This window comes from Salvia hispanica, chromosome 3, assembly GCF_023119035.1.
Source record: "Salvia hispanica cultivar TCC Black 2014 chromosome 3, UniMelb_Shisp_WGS_1.0, whole genome shotgun sequence".
NCBI lineage: Eukaryota > Viridiplantae > Streptophyta > Magnoliopsida > Lamiales > Lamiaceae > Salvia > Salvia hispanica.
The window spans coordinates 51,731,245-51,749,346 of record NC_062967.1 but is presented as its reverse complement, the minus strand read 5'-3'; the positions used below and the strand labels follow the sequence as shown (position 1 = coordinate 51,749,346).

The 18,102-nt window shown below is 33.6% G+C and overlaps 1 protein-coding gene across 1 annotated transcript; it reads right to left on the bottom strand.

Annotated features, from left to right (window-relative positions):
• Nucleotides 1-4,933: 4,933 nt before the first annotated feature.
• Nucleotides 4,934-7,395, bottom strand: LOC125210777 (AAA-ATPase At5g17750-like). The gene is made up of 2 exons (XM_048110362.1): nucleotides 6,329-7,395; nucleotides 4,934-5,501 (listed from the first exon to the last, which is right to left on the bottom strand). Exons 1-2 carry the CDS (start codon nucleotides 7,361-7,363, stop codon nucleotides 5,058-5,060), a joined length of 1,479 nt encoding a protein of 492 aa, XP_047966319.1. The 5' UTR covers nucleotides 7,364-7,395; the 3' UTR covers nucleotides 4,934-5,057.
• Nucleotides 7,396-18,102: the final 10,707 nt, after the last annotated feature.

Sequence of the window (18,102 nt, the reverse complement as noted above, 5' to 3'; positions counted from 1 at the left end):
AAAGACTCGTGATCCATTTGAAGTGGAGGACCCTTCAACCTCCACAATTTACATTGTCAACAAGGTAAGTCCTTCTCCTAAAAAGAACGAGCCTAATTCTTCTAATCCTAATTTGCAGAAAAAGAAGAAGAAAGGGCCCAAAGAAGACCACGAGGTCTATGTGATTAAAACCAACAAGGGGAAGTATAATTGGTGGAAAAAGCTAGGAACTAAGTTGGTCCAAATGCCGATTTTCAGCACTAGGATCGCTGATCCGCCCAATTGGTGGGCCACTTCAAGTCGAGCTAACGACTCAAAACAAAAGCGCTTGTTGGGAGGCAACCCAATTTTTATTTTGTTATTTCTTGTTATTTTCGCTTTTACTTTTCTTTCAAAAAAAAATAATTGGTGGCAGTCGCTGCACAATCCACGGCGGTCGTCATACGTGTGTCACATGTGCAAGATGGAGTCAGGCCTGGGGCAGGCTTAGGGCGGGCCGGAGTAACCGCTGAGCGGGCCACGGCGGCCCGCCAGGAAGCATCGTTTTCGACAGCCCGTGTGGCAGCCCGCCACGTAATACGTGGCGGTGCCACGGACGATCCAGAGACGGGAATTGGCTATTATAAGGTAAGCTTTCCATTCCTTCTCTAATTCATTCCTTGCACACAACCCCCACCATTATAAATCACCAAATTCACACACCCACACTCTCATTCTCTCATTCTACTTCAAATTTAGAGCTTTCCTCCTTCAATTCTCTTCAACAAAAGGTATGAATCCTAACTCAATTTCTGAGCTTTGCTTTAATTCTTTCATGGATTTTGGTATTTCTTGGATGAATTGTTCGGTAGAAACTCTTAGTTTGTGATGGGGGGATGATTGTGTGTGCTTATTTTTGAATTTCCATGGTTTAATTTGTACTTTGGGTGGTGAATTGTTGCTTAGTGAATAGTGATTCCCTCTTGTTCTTAATTGCTAATATGTTGCAATCATGTTCATAGCACTGTGAGGCTATTATTACTTCCATGAATTGTAAACTTATGAATTTTTAGAGATTGTTGATTTGTATTGTTTTATTGTTGATACGTCTCTGCATGGGGGATGAATTCACGTTGGGGGATAGATTGAAGTGCCCTATTTTTGTTGATTATGCTCTACATGTTAACATGTTACAATTTAGGATGCTATGATACACAAACTTGCACATGATTTTTAATTCTTGATTTTTGCTTGGTTACGTGCAAGTTTGGGGGAACCTTTGATTGCCTAGTTTGTTGTTGCTCTTTTAAGAGTGTGAATTTCTTTTGTAGGATAATGGGATCAAAGGGAAAGCCCGAGAATGCGAAGAATCCCAAAACCCGAGAATCCTAATATCTTGGGTAGTGGTGATAATGTCTGGAGGTGCTTAGTATTGTTATTGCAATGAATCGTGCGCTAGGAGAGTCTAGTTTGATAATGTCCTTAAGAGGAATTTGAAATAAAGTTTTATTATTCGGAAACTGGCCAATTTTATTCCATGAATAAGAATTTCAAACCAAGTCCACTATTGGAATAAATAAAATATTAATTGATTTAGTCAAAAGCAGACTTTAATTAATTGATGGACATTTATAACTTAAGCGCTGAAAATAACGTATTAAAGAGGAATGCCTAGAATTATTAGTAATTTGGGATTGGACGGGGGGTCAATATTATATTACTGTAGCGGCTGATTATAATATTATGTTTGGGCTTGAATTAAATTGGGACACAATTTAATTAAAAGTCAAGCAGGCATAGGCCAAGTCCAACCTCCATGAATCCCTAATCTGGCCCATCATAACTCTATATAAAGGAGACTAGACACAAGACATCATAATAATTATTCATAATAATTTTTTAAAATTCCTCTCTGGAAATTTTCGAATGTTCTCTCTTCTTCTAAGAGTAGCCTTTATCTTCTTTCTAGTCTAGTCCTTTCAGTTTTGATAAGCTTTGCCCACCCAAAGATCATAACTTGAGTTGGGGAACATATTAGAAGATTTGTGGTCGAGTTTCGAAGGTTATAACGTAGAGAAGGCGCGAGCAATGATGATTCTTTTGAGAATCAATTCGGTAATCCTAAATTGTAGAATTCATGTATTGTATTTATACCTTGAGCATGTATTATTTGCGTTCCAGCATGTAATTACTATGTATTAACATGTGAATTGATTAATCCCATAATGAAGCCACTAACCAAAATTTTGGTGGAGCCAACTTCAAGAAGTGACGCGTAATAATGTCGTCATGTTTAATAACATTGAGCATCGTCAATTTTCTAAAGGAAAATAAGTCGTATGCGCCAAGTGCACAAAAGACAAACGTCGTCATCTGAGATGCATACAATAGTTGGCACTATGGGAAATACCTATTAAAAAACATTGTTTTAATTTTTTTAGATTATAGTCTTGTACATAGTGTATTCCATTATAAACACATCAAAAGTGATAAAAGAAAACTTAGAGAAAAACTTGATCAAATATGACGAAGGTAATATATCAGTCGTGGTCACTAAAAAAGTCAATCATGTCGAGAACAGATTTGGTTGGTATATCAACATAGGCTCTACTTCCCACATGTGTGTCGACCGAAGTAAGTTCTATACTTACAGAAATGTTGAGGGGATGACGTTCAACATGGGGAACCAAGCCTAATTCGAAGTTATCGGTGTTGGAGATGTGGTGTTCAATATGACGTCTGACATAAATTAAAGCGATGCATGTCCTGGACATCCGCAAGAACCTAGCTTATAGATCAATATTTGTTAATAAGGGTTTTGAACTTATATTTGAATATGATAAGTTTTTTGTGTAAAAATTTAGAAATCCACTCGTGATAAATATGGATTCTACAAGCTTTAAAGCCTAAATATGGTCAGTTTTGATTATCTTTCATGAAAAATATGATCTTAATGTTTAATATTTGTACTATTTGATATTTTGACGTGTTTTGTATGAAATGTGCAAAATAGACTTAGAAAATGGCAGAAAATAGTCAGAATTGAAGTCCGGAAGAATTGGACCATCTCAGTGGTCTGCTGACACGAAGTCAGCAGCCGCCAATCGTGTCAGTGATTGATGCAAGTCCAATGGCCCGTTATATAAATCAAGCCTAAGCCGACGTACCTACCAGCGACCGATGAGAAGAAATTAATGATCCACCGAGTTCAGTGCCGAGAGTCCAGGAGTAAGTCAGTGACCCGCAGCAATCCACTAAGTTTGTACGGCGAATGCAATTTGTCCTATTTCGCTCCAACAGTTACCTTTCTGAGCTAGAATTATTATCATACTAGAAAAACACCTTGATGTTTATAAATACCAAAGAAGAGTAGAAGAAGAAAACAAAGAATTTGTCTTCGAGAAAGCTCATAACCTCGAGATGTGTAAGATATTTCTAGTTATTAAAGTTCTTTATATTTGTCCATGCTTAAAAAATTTCTAAATGTGTCTTGTTGATTTGACCATAATGAAAGTCAATTTAATTGTTAGTGCTCCACTCAATTTCGATTTTTTTGCACTATGAGATGGAAAAATTTTAGGTCAAATATTTGGCCCTTAAATTAGGTCTTGATTTGAAAGATTCAATTAAAAGTTGAACATGATAGAGACTCAATGATTAAGATAATATATAATGAGTGTTTTTAGTTATTACTTCGTCATCCTAACTATGATAACCTCGCGTCATTTATCCCTCTTCGTAATGTTCACAACTCTTATCACTATTTCACCAATTATCAATTTACTTAATTGCACCAGATTTTAATCACATCTCTGATATGTTGTATTTTCAATTTATATATCCTAATTAAATGTATATGTGAATAATTGAAAATTATAAATTGAATTAAAAGTAAAAGAAAATTTAAATAATGAGAACTACGTAATAAAAATATTAACAAAATGATAAAAATGTTAATCATTCATCGATAGGACCAAAATGCACTAGATTTCTTTGATTAAATGTATTGTTGTGGGTTTTGTGGCCACTTAAAGACAAATGATACAATTGGTCACCCAAAGATGTCTACTAGCTTGTTGTCGAGAAGATGGATGCATCGTCTGTGTGTACGTATTTCCAAATAGGAAAAGAATGATATATAGAGAGAAGTTGGAGAAAATTTGTAGAAGAATTGAAATTGTGGTGTCAAAATAAGAAAAAATAATTTATGGTATTTATAGGTATGAAAATGAATACACAGAAAAATGAAATGTGCCAAAAATTGACTTAGTTTTTAAATAAAACACTAATTTCAAATGATCTAATTAGTTTGAATTTTAAATATAAAAATTGAAAATTAAGAATGTCCACTTAAAAATAATTATCTAATTTGTAAACAACAAAGTAAAAAAATTTTCCAATTAATACATCTAACTACTTTTTCTGTCTCCAATTAAATATTTAATTTTTTTAACTTTGCGTCAGATTTTTTGTCTCATTTTGCTTATAGTTTTTCTAGAGGAGTTCATGTTTTAGAAGCTCCGCCTTTGGGGTTACGTATTTGGTTGATCCATGATAGCGTAGGTGTTTCTTACGACCGTTAATTGTGTTAGTTTCAGACTTTGCATGTATTTTTTTACCAAAAAATATACTATTAATTTTTTTTCTTTCTCATTCATACTTATATCTACATTTATTCTTCTAATTAAATACATTAACCGACTACTCTTAAAATTTTATGATAATTAAAAAATGTGTCGTTTAGACTGTACAAAAAGGAGTTAAGTTTGTATAATTGTGGCACATGGGCTGTGAGTGCCCTTTAGAACTCAAGATGTGTGAAGGTATTACACGCAATTATTCATTATTTGCTTCTTTTTCGGTCGCTTGATGTAGACTCGTTCAATGGAATAATTATTTCAGTGTTGCATTTCATAGTCGATGAAAATTGGAAACAATTTTGATTCAAACCTATGACTTCAATTTAAAGGGGAGCTCAGACAGAAATTAAATTCAATTGTTGAAATGGAAAAGCACTAAAGCAACATGTGATCAAACCTAAGCTAGCAATATCCAACCATTTTACCATACCAAATTAGTAATTTCTTAATGTGTCACATTTAAAAGTCGCTATCGTGGGCCGTAACTTGGTCTTTGGCCACACCAACCTCCACATCTTTTTCACTAATAGTTTTGGTGTCATCTTCATCTTCGTTTGTCTTGCTTTTTAGAAAATTTAGCACCTCATTAAGGGATAAATCGACATCATCAAATTTCATGAGCTCTTCGGCGACTTCAGCGGGCGTGATGTTCTTCATCTTGATTAGATTTTCGATCTCGGGGAGACTGGGGTGGTGGCCTTGGATGCCGAGATAAGTAGAGGCAAGGAGGCGAAACCCGTCGGGTGTGAGATAGGACATGTGTATGTGCATGTCCATGCGCCCCGGCCGGAGCAATGCGGGATCTAGCTTGCCTTTGTTGTTTGTAGTGAATACAATGATTCGCTCGTCGCCGCAGCTCGACCACAGCCCGTCGATGAAGTTCAATAGCCCTGAGAGTGTGAACTAAAACAAAATCTTTCATGTTGTTAACATTTCTAGCTACTGCACTCATGTTACCATGTACAATGTGGACCCAAGCATAACAAAAAAAAAGGCTTGAAATATGATTTTGAAATCAATCTTCAATGCATTTTCTCATATTGAAAGCGAAATGTCGATATTGAAACTAGGTTCATTGAATAATACTCCCTCCGTCCCCTATTAGGAGTCACTCTTTGACCGGGCACGAGTTTTAAGAAATGTAAAGAAAAGTTGGTTGAAAAAGTTAGTGAAATGTGAGACCCATTTTTTTATATTGATTTTATAATAAAATGTGAGTGAATTGAGTTAGTGGAATGTGGGATCTACTTACTATTTATGGTAAAAATGAAGTGTGACTCTTAATTGGGGACGGACCGAAATGGAAAAATGTGACTCTTAATGGGAGACGGAGGGAGTAGTATCCAAATAACAAAAATTAATTCATGATAAAAATATCTCATATCTCATCGAAGATGACGACTTTCCTTTTTAGTTTGTTACTAACGTCTTAATCTCTACTTTATTCCATTTCTATTACTCCTATTTATTCTCTCCACCTGACCCACAAAATAAAACCGTATAAGACATGCCGCCCAGGGAAGGGTCATCTTCTTAGACACAGATGTTTCATAATTTTTAAAAGCAACTCAAACACACAACAAAATGAAATTGAAGCAAGAAAACAATAATAAGTGAAAATACATAATTGAAAAGTAGACCAATTTACCATATAATGTTAAAACAAGTGAATTCTTAAAAAAAAAATTTAAAAAAAACAGAGCATACTAGCAAGCATGTAAAAAAGCAACCTGAGTATCACGCGGGCGGTGGAGATGTGCATTAGCACCTTCAACAGCGGCGGCGACAGCGGCAGGGGAGCCTTTCCGGTCGGGAAGGTCGACGGTGCAATCAATGTCCTCAATGACAAGAATGGACCTGTTAGCAGTCCTGAGCAGCAGTTTCCTCAAATCCGAATCCCTTCTCACATTCGTGAGCTCCAAATCGTAGATATCGAACTTGAGATAATTGGCCATCGCCGCAATCAAGCTGGATTTCCCCGTGCCCGGCGGCCCATACAGCAAGTACCCCCTCTTCCACGCCCTCCCGACCCTCCGGTAAAAGTCCTTCCTCCTCACAAACCGATCCAAATCCTCCTTGATCCTCTTCTTCAAATCCGCCTCCATCGCCAGCGTGTCGAACGTGGAGGGATGCTCCAGATTGACGGAGTCCCAGACGGAGGAGCTGCTGTAGGAGGGGGCGCCGGCGAGCGTGTGGAGCTTGACGACCTTGTTCTGGTCCTTGATGACTTTGGCGCGGGCGAGGACGGAAGGGATGTAGGATTCGAGGACGGTGTCGCGGGACTCTTTGGTGAAGGTGAGCTCGAAGTAGCGCTTCTCGGAGTCGGGGTGGTGGGAGCGCTCGTCGAGATGGGGCTTGTTGTGTTTGTTGTGTTCTTCGTTGACGAAGCGCCAGAGGAGGGGGATGCCGCGGTGGGAGTCGGGGATGGAGTGGGAGGAGGCGAAGCGGAGGGAGAGGGAGGGGTCGTTGGGGCGCTTGGTGAGCTTGAGGCGGTGGGAGTCGGGGCGGAGGAGGGAGCAGAGGTAGGTCTCGGCGGCGGAGAAGAGCTCGTTGGAGGAGAGGCCGTCGCGCTCCTCGATGAGGAGGGTGGAGTGGGAGGGGCGGCGGGGGAAGAGGCGGCGGAGGAGGGAGAGGAGGAAGCGCTGGGCGGGGAGGGGGAGGAGCTGGTTCATCATTGTTTGGAGGAGCATGATGGACGCGGAGATGGAGGCGTACATCGAGAAGATGGACGAGGCTGGAGGCATGTGAGCCATCGACACAGCCATTTTGCGGAAGGAATACTATCAGAGTGAGAGGAACCCACTATTTATATATATTTGAGGATTTAATTTGTTGGGGTATATGAATTACTTCGGCACGAGTTTAAGAAAATTGCGTTAACTAACTTAGTAGTATCCAACTTCGACTAAAAAAAAAAAAAAAAAGAGGTAGAATAAAGTAGGGAACGAAAAGAAACAGACAGATGAAAAGAGACTAAAGAAGAGTATGAGTAAGTAAGAAGAAATGTGTTGGTTTTTACTAAAAAGGGAAATGAATCCACAACTATGCAACGTACTAAAATAGTAAAATGACTCCGGTATCATGAAACAAGGGAGTACTACCTACCTATTTGTGCCTCTCACTATCCACTAACTACTTTAACTACTCCCTCCGTCCCGCTTAAGATTTACACGTTTTCCTTTTTAGTTTGTCCCAACTAAGATGACACATTTCCTTTTTTGGTAACTTTCTCTCTCCAATTAATACACTCAACCACTTTTTCTCACTCCTATTAAAATATTCATCTTTCTTCATCTCTCTGCTTTAATACCTACACTCATCTTCTCTCTCTCCAATTAAACACTTTAACCAATAACTCCTAAAATCCCGTGCCGGCTAAGTAATGTGTCGTCTTAGCCGGAACGGAAGGAGTATTTTTCTTCTAATCTTTGTGACTGTACTATATCTATTAATTCTTATGTCATTTCAAATGCATATATTTTTATTAGATGGAGAAAGTATTATTTTATTAGTTATGCGTTAATACTTGTGTCATTCTAAAATTCTTTATTTTTATAAAAGGAAGGGAGTATTATCTTTTAATTTTTTTTATTAATTTTGCATTAAAATTCATGTCATTTAAATAATTCTTATTTTTTTAACTTCTTTAAGAATGAAACAAAATACTGTAATAGTTATTCTCTGAATTGGACAACCTGCAAAATTCAGTTAGAACTTAATTTTATCTAAAAATAAATAAATAAGAGCCACCCATTGGTTAATCTCCCCGTTGGCCCGTTAGGCCGTTCTAGGAGAATTGCTCAAACAAGAGTGAGGATGTAAATCGGAAACATGGCTTTTTCCCTATATATATGCCCCTAAAAAGTTTTTCAGTTTTAGCAATGATTAAATCGCGTTCTCACACAATAAATTTATTAAATTACATCATCATAATGTTTACTTTATTATAATCATCATAATGTTTACTTTATTATTACAATAATAGTTGACACATATACTTTAAGTAATTTTTATGAAAATGTCGTCATACAAAATTATTAAATTATGATTCATTTACATCCACGTAAATTACCTTCACTTGTGCGAAAAATTAAGTAAATTCGATAAAGTTAATTATACTCCTATAGAATTTAAATTTTTTGAAATGTTTTAGGAGTACCGACGGTGATTAATGGATAAGTGCCATTAGAGATTAAAAATTATACTCCATAATAACATCAAATTTACTTCATCATAAAACTGAATTTACGACATTATTCTAACACTAAAATGCAATCATTATATGCAAATTATTTGAATTTGGTTAAAACTTGTGAGAAAAAAAAAACGTTATCACTTATCATAAGTCATAACTGATTGTTTTATTAATTGACAAAATGACCACTTAATGTTATAATTAATTAAATTTGGTTATCACATAGTTGTTGATTTTATGATTACAACTTTGATATTTTATCCTGATTATACATTAAATCTAGTTCTTTTTTTATTACAGTCAAACTTAAGACATCAAAATATAGAAGTGGATATGATATTGTGTCAAAAGATAAAAGAGTTTATGTCCTTGTGCGCGTGCACAGTGAGACCATATATGATTACTAAGCATCTCCAAGTGGGTAATTGAAAAGGTATATTTCTCATTTACTTTCTCAAAAAAATAATTATACCTTCTTAAAAAGTAATGTATTCCAAGGAAAGAAGGTAAATTAAAAAGGCAAAATAATGTTAACTAACATTTTACCCTTTCTATCAAGAAGAGGTAAAGATACATTCTTAAATGAAAAAGGTGTTGGAACATGAATTTTTTTAAAGAAAAAATAAATATGATAATTATTTTCTTTTATCTTTCCATTTACCCTTTCCTTTTGAGATTCTCTTAATGTTATATTAGCTATTTACTTATAATAAGGTTAAATGGTAGCAAAGTTTAATAGTAAATTATAATATTCGTGCTCATCGTGAAAAAGAGCTCCACAAGTTTATAATTGTAATAATTTCATGCGTGCTTTCAATTTGATATTAAGGAAGACAAATACAAATTGAATTTCCTTGCTTTTATATGAGTGTAATCAATGGTTCAACCACCCTTAATGCTAGCATATTGTTGGGAAAATAGCAGCAAAAATCACTAACTTTCTTTGAAATTTGGTAGTATTTTTTACAAACTTGAAAAGTGGTTTGAAATTTGGTATTTCTTACAAACTTTAACAATAGTGAGAAATACTAAGAACGTTGGATGATGTTTCGATTTCCCATAAAGTTAATGTTCTAGCCAATTTTAATTGGTGTGGCTTGTCGGATGCCCTACGTGTAACCCCTGGAAGATGAACAAAATGCACCATTTTTTAAAATAAGAAAATATCATGGTTTCGAACTCTAATTCTGTAAAAAAATAAAGTCAAAGATGTCTTAATAAATGACAATTTTTAAAATGATTTTAAATGTAATTAGGGTTCAAAATGACGGACGTTTTCTTATTTTTAAAATGGTCTTTTTTGTCCACCTTCTTGGGGTTACACGTATAATATCTGGCGAGCCACGTCAAATAAAATTTGCTGAAAAATTAACATCATGAGAAATGACACACCGTCCAAAGTTCATTATATTTCCCGCCCTTTTAAAGTTCAAGAGAAATACCAGATTTCGAGAAAATTTCATGATTTTATGGTTATTTTCCCTACATTTTTTTGTTTTCTTTGTCCATTATTTCTTTCTTTATTTGTTAAACGATAACTTCTTATTACCAAAATAAATCTATAGAATATTGCATGAAATCTAATATTTTACTCGTTTATATATATATTATTTTATTCAAAATCTTTTTATATATTTTGTATTAGTATTTTATTTATTTTAAAAAGCCTAGTTTACACTAGTAAATATATTTGTATAATATTCATAACAAGTTTGGATTTTTAATTAGTTGTTTATTTCATTTATTATTTCTTTTACGAATCCCATCAATTAATTAACATATGACTTGTTTATAATTATAAAATTCTTAATTTTTGTAATAAATGAGTAAGTGATAACGGATATATGTATTAAAACATCTTTCAAAATCAATTAATTATAATAAGAAAAACAATCAAATTATTAGTATGATGTAAATTTATATATATGAGTATAATATTTAGATGACTAATATATGGTCAGGAGTATATGCAACTTAATGCTTGTTATACATTTAGGGCTACTTATTTATTTTATTATTGAAAATATACTCCGTTTTCAAAAAATAGAAGCTCTTTTTCTTCTAGGAAATGGACCAATAATCTATTAATATTAATTCCACTATTTTTTCATAATTCCACTATTTTTTCTCTTTCTCTCCCTTACTTTACTTATTTTTTTCTTCAGATCCCTTAATTACTGCATTAAAACTCGTATTATTTTAAAGTTTCTATATTTAGGAAACAAATGATGTATTAAATTGTGCTCCACTTTAATTACTCCCTCCGTCCCATAAGAAAATATTGCATTTGAAATGGCACGAGAATTAATAAGTTGGGACAACTTAAGAGAGATGAAGAGTAGTGTGGTTAATAGGTTGTAAATAAATTCATGTATATGGATAATGAGTTGGGACAACTTTATAAATGAAAATGCTTATATTTTTATGGGACGGATGGAAATGAAAAGTCCATAAATAAAATTTAATTTAGTTCCTTCTATTTCTGAATTCTGGATCAGCCACTACTTGAGACGAAATCTTTGTTGTATAACTTAAATAGAAGAAACAAATTCAGCATGCTGGAATAGCATTATTTCTTCTGCTTCTTTTGATAAATGGTTGTGACTTGTGCATGATGGGGATGGGAGAATAACATCAAGTTACTCAATAAATGTGTGAAACTAAAGTAAATTTGGAAGTCTCTTGTTGATATACCCCAAACAACACAACACACACACACAAATAACTAAAATTATTATGTCTCGATTGCTAGTATTGCACTGGAAAGCATGGGTGCCACCAAAATAAATTTGCTTTACAACGTCAGGTAGCAACAAAAAATCGACATGGAACACATTTCACACACGTTTTGAATTGAGATTGGATTTGGCGGCATGTACTAGTATAGTAGTATGTCCTAAATCCTAATATAATATGGGGTCACTTTAGTTATTAAATCCAAATCTTCTAAATTTTTGGATTTTAATTTTTTGGAATTTCGGATTTCTTAGTTGGATCAATTGTGTTAATAAATTCTCAAATTTTCGGATTCCAAGTTTTGGATATTTGTTGGATTCAATTTTAATCCAAATTGATCGATTTATATTAGTAGTAAAAAATCTGAATGCTTCGATTAGTCCTAATCTAAATTCCAAAGTGGGCAATTCTTAAAAGTAGCAAAGGAAGAGAGCAAAAAGTTATTTTGTCCTCTTTCACTATTTTAACAAATTTGTACGTGGATATACAGCCAGCAATTTCCCTCTTTTCTTCTATCCCACGTGATGTTATATTTCAATAACACCCAATGGTACATGGTAAACTTAATTTTTGGATAAGAAAGAGAAAAAATGACTTTAGACATTAGGTGTGCTGGTTGATTCTGGGCCGTTGGATGTTGATGATATGCAATGTGGGGGTGACACTTGTCCTAAGCTACATAAACACTAGCATTGCGTTTCTAATAAGGGAGAGCAGTGAGGTGGTCCAAAACTGGTATTGGAGTGTAGCATAGAATTGTGAAAGGAGAATCTTCAATCAGTGATTTTGTAGCTATTTTTTCATTTATTTTGATTTACTATAAAGAGGAAGAGGTACAATCCCATGAATTCTTTGGCAGAATGGATTGATTAGCCAATTGGGATCTGTTGTAAGAAAAATACCCAATCTACGTTATGGAATCTGTGGAGTTTCACATGGGGGAGAATCACTTCACCCAAGAATACTAAAGGGGCTCTGTCATAGGTGTCAATTTAATATTGCCTCTCTTTTTGGCAAACTAATCACATTCCAATGTGGTTTGATGTATTCCAAGAGGTTTAAATTGTGTCTTCTTGTTGTAGGATTAGGACAATTTAACAAGAGACGAATGCAATTTGATGGTGGAGTTATTGGTAATGGTTTCCAAATGTACGGATCGACTTGTCTGGATTCGTGGAAGTTAAGCAAATTAATTTTTGCCATCGCCTAAATTGATGGGGGGACATGGGCACGCCGAGTAGTCAGTCTGGACTCGCCTCTTAGGTCATCCACAACGCTATCTCTTATTAATCTATTAACCATCCATGGCCAAATTGTACTTTTCAGCCCATCTCTTAACTAAGAGACAGCACCTGCATCCCTCCATCTCTTAACCATCTAATTCCTTTACTATTCATTCAATTTCATTTTTTATTTTTATTTTCAACAAATTCAATTAATAAAAACACATTTCATTAAATAAAGAGTAGATGTGAGAAGAATAGATGTGTGTTTGTGTGTAAAATGGAGAATGAAGAGTATTTATAAAATAAAAATAAAATTAAAAAATTCAACCGTTGAACGGTCATATTACCGTTTTTAAATTTTTTTTTTTTTGAAAAATCGATTTTTTTAAAAAAAAATCAAATTATGACGTCATAATTACGATGCCCACTCGCGGGCCGGCGAGTGGGCGTCACGCCTAGCGCCAGCGCGCGCCACGTGGCGCTGGCGCGTGGCCAGACAACTCGTCGCGATGCCCTTCCGCGTGCGACGTGGGACGGGATGGCTTGTCCCGACGGGACGAGATGGTGTTTGCAACGGCGTCTCGTCGCCGTCTCGTCTCTGCGGGACGAGATAGGGATGACAACGAGACGCGTTGCTGATGCTCTTAGGGCGCCGAGAACCGCGGCTCTGCCCAATTTTTTTTTTCTTATTTATTTCCTATAAATATACCTGTTCCTCTCAATTTTGTGTGATGTCGATAATTTTCGTTGTATAATTTTCCTCTTTCTATAATACAACGAAGATTTGGTTTTAATTTTCTTTATTGAATTTATGTGTTTTTTTCTAATTATTATAGTCCGATAATTTTTATTCTAATTAAATTAAAATATACCATGAATTGAAAAAATAATCAGATTTGTGGCTTGGGCTTGTCCACTATTAGGGTGGTCAAGTTTTTTGTGGCAATGGACAAGTTTTTGTGCCTTGAGCATGGTCTCTTCATATTGTGGACACTCTAATATGGCACTGACCCATGAAAGGACTCGGCTGTTCTGATTTTTGAACGAAAATTGATGATATTTTTTCAATTTTAAAATAAATCATCGCTGGTTCATGATTCGAAAATTTTTGAACCGAAATCAGACTGCCTAATTCACTATTGCAAATATGGTTCGGCCTGAAACTGTGGTCAACTATCCTAACCGTCGGCCAACCATCCTTTGGGATTGGTTCCATCGTCCCCCCACCGATTTAAGATTATGTATATATGTATGCGATACTTATAATTAGAAATTGTGGTGTAATTGACATTTTCATAGCATTAGGAGATGTGCTCAAAACTCCCTTGCACCGATTTTTTTTTTCAGTTACACACTTTTTATATTTTTGTTATACACTTATATTAAGTCTATTTTATTTCTTCTAAATTATTTAGAATTTACACCATATTAATCGTCCATATCTCTTTTTAAATTTTTATATCTTTTAAATTCTACTGGGTTCTTTATTTTAAAGAAAATATATTCTGTCTCTTTTGTTTTTTTCGACATTGTCATTTAGTATCTTCTAACTAATTTTCTCTTATTAGATATTCTCTTTTGTAAATTTCACTGTCAATGTTACAATTTCAGTCGGCAACCAACATAAAAAAACTCACAATTACTAATAGTATTTTGAGCCTTTCCACATTAAACTCTTAGCTTCGCCTCCGTAGACCGTAGCCAACTATCCTATTCCAATTCAACCTTGCATAATACTACATCTTACAATGTAAAAAGAAAAAAAAAAGGAGAGGTGATTAAAGGAGTTGGATCATGGCCGATGATTGATCAATCGAAATTATTATTCGAATGTATTCCATCAACACAAGAAACCAAATGCCAAAGGCTCCACTTAGATCAATCATGAGGTTTGCTAACCTCTTCCATCAACATAAGAAACCAAATTGCAAAGGCTCCACTTGGATCAATCATCCGTTTAATTGGTCGTATTAAATTTCAAAAAAATTGCAAATAAAGAAAATGTTTACATATTTGGCTTATGCTTTTCAAAAATTTTGTGCTGCTGTATATATATTGATACGGGGAGTATTATATTGCTAACTCAACACTTAATTGCTAACTATAACTAAATAATAACCATTAGATACTCAAATTAAGGGTCTAAACTAAATCATCAACTCCGAAATGTCAATACGATAAAAAACAACGTCAACAAGGGTATTAAAGTCAATTTACAACAAATTAGTTGTAACTAACTTTTGAAAAATATTCCAAAACTTTAAAATGCATTTAACTTTCTCGATTTAAAATATTTTTTCACACAACATATATCAAATTAAAGATAATTTCATAAGGATTCTAACGAGATCTCACTTGCATATGTTCGACGTCAAAATTTGAAAAAAATTCAAAATTTTTAATTTTTTCGTACAATATAATACATGAAGAATGTCAATATAAGCAATGTGTTAACATTGTCAAAATATTGTGTTGACATTCTCAAAGCATTGTGTTTATATATTCGAAACACATTATTGACATTTTCATCTATAACCCTAATTTAGTAGGTTTTTTTATTTTTTTTGATTTAATTAATAAAAACAAAAATTACACGTGGCAAATTATAGATCACAAGTTTTCTAAAATCTTATGATCTTAAATTAATTGTAGTTAGCAATTAAATGATAAGTTAATAATTTATACTCCTTGTATTGATATTGCACATCTGAGTGGAACAATATGCTGAAACTCATATAGTCAAACTCCAAACTTTTCTTAAATCATTATCTGAAACTAATTCCAATAATTTAATGCAGACGAAACTACTTTACTACACCTTTTTTATAAACATTTCCTACTTTTTTAGATTATGATTTACGAGTCACTTTTTTCATAAACATTATATGTTGTGGATGAAGCAAAAGTTTTTGCAGACAAACCGAAAGTGGTTCGTTGCTTTTTTCATTTTTTTGCAATTGTACTATTAAAAGAAAATAAACTCTTCAATGATATAAAAGGAGGTCTTATGACTCATAGTATTAAAATGTGGTAAAAGAAAAGGCATAAATTACCCTTCCCCACCTCCGAAAAAACAAAAATTAATTAATACTACTACTAACTAGGGCTGGGAAAAAATACCGAAATACCGAAATACCGGCCTTATCGTATCGAAAAAATATCGAAAATACCGAATTTTCGGTATACCGTGACTTTCGGTACGGTATGATACCTTACCGGAATCTTCCGGTAAGGTAACAGTATGAATTTTCAAATACCGCGGTATACCGCTGCATACCGAAATTCGGTATATACCGTAAATTAAGGTATATACCGTAAACTAAGGTATATACCACAAAAATATAAACACAATTATATATAAAATATATTTTATATATTTTTAAATTGTAAAATCTATTGTGAAATATAAATATAATTATGAATAAATTATATTTAATTTATTTTTAAAATTATAAAATATAAATAATATTCTAAATACTCTAATTTTCTATTTTAATTGATGTTGAAAGTCAGGTATACCGCAAAAGTAAGGTATACCGAACTTCGGTACGGTATACCGAAAATGAGGTATGGTATCGGTATGGAAATTCGCCATACCGAAAATAAGGTATACCGAAGTTCGGTATACCGAAAACTTTGGTAAGGTAAAGGTATGACTTTTTCGCATACCGTATTTACGGTAAGGTATATGGTATGGTGGTTTCGGTAAGGTATACCTTACCTACCCACCCCTACTACTAACTACGAAAATATCCCAAGTTAAAGTACAACCTGCACAATAAGTCAATAACATGGTTACAAGGGTACAAAAGCCAGTATACTTGGTTACTGTCAATGTTTTAAAAATCGGATCGATCAGTGAACCGATGATGCTACTGGTTCATGATTCAACCGGTCTGATCGGTTCAATCACTGGTCGAACCATTTTACCTTGCAAATATAAAATTAAATATGCTCTTACAAAATATATTAAATTTAGTGAGTAATATATTACAATTAATATTAACATATAACAAAAACATATACTCCCTCCGTCCACAAACAATAGATCTATTGTTGTTCGGCACGGGTTTTAATGTAGAATTGATAAAGTAAGAGAGATTAGGTGAAAAAGTAGGTAAAGTAAAAGAGATAGGGAGAAAAAAGTGAATAAAGTATGAGAGATGGAAGAAAAAGTGGGAAAAGTATGAGAGAGTGAAGAAAAAGTGGGAAAAGTATGAGTATAAACTTTCTATTTTTAGAAAGTGATCTATTTTTTGTGGACGTCCCAAAATGACAAAAGTGATCTATTTTTTTGTGGACGGGGGGAGTATTAAACATTTTAAGTAAATTAAATATTAAGAGTATTTAAAGTAAGTGAATGGTAAAATTTAAATATTTATTAAATATATAAATTTTTAATTAATGTAGCCAAAAAAAGTACATATTTTACATTTAATAAATAGATAAAATTTATATTATCTCAAAACATTTATGTGGTGAAATAATATTATAGACAATATATAAAATTAAACATCAATTTTTAGTTAATTTGGATAAATATATACTATAATAGTATTATTAGTTATTACATAAAATTAAACTTGAATTATTAGTAAATATGGAGTAATAAACTATATTAATAATATATACTCCATGTTACATCAATAAAAATAAAATTTAGTGGCTTATAATTAAAATTAAACATATCATAACTAAAAATTATTTTAAAGTATAAAACTAAACACAAATTATTAATTTATGTGGACAAAAAATTATAGAGTTAATATATAACAATAATTAATGTTCACAATATTTTATTCAAGACCATGTGGCGGAGTGCTAGAGGTGTTGGTTTCTTACCTAGAGGTCTAGGGTTCAATCCCCTCTAGTCTCATATGTTAAACAAGCTTTTAAACATAAAAACCGGTTCCCTGTTTCCGGTTCAATCGGTCTAACACACGAACGGTTTTAGGGGCCGAACCGGATCAGACCAGCTGCCGGTTCACGGTCCGACCGGTCGAACCGGCCGGTCCGGTCCAGTTTTTAAAACACTGGTTACTGTTGTAGATAGTACTCATTGATTAATTACAAATCAGAACAAATGATTTTATGCATGGTTAGTATTTTATTAGAGAGAAAATAAAGTAAGATAGTGATATTTCTATATTATTAAGTGGGTTATAGAGTAAGACATCCTAAAAAACATGTTAATCCTAAAAAAATATGTTACGTAAAGTGTAACGAAGGGACTATAGTATAAACATTAAAGATCATTCTTTTATTACTTCCTCCGTTTCATAAGAATATGCATTTTTTCCTTTTTAGTCCATCCCACAAGAATATTCACTTTCTAATTTTGAAAAGT

What these genes read in the sequence shown, in the direction of transcription:
- LOC125210777 (XM_048110362.1), bottom strand. Translation starts at nt 7,363, where the DNA reads ATGGCTGTGTCGATGGCTCACATGCCTCCAGCCTCGTCCATCTTCTCG. An exon ending in ACCGCCCGCGTGATACTCAG is followed by an intron (nt 5,502 to 6,328) that starts GTTGCTTTTTTA and finishes ATTTTGTTTTAG; the next exon opens with TTCACACTCTCAGGGCTATT.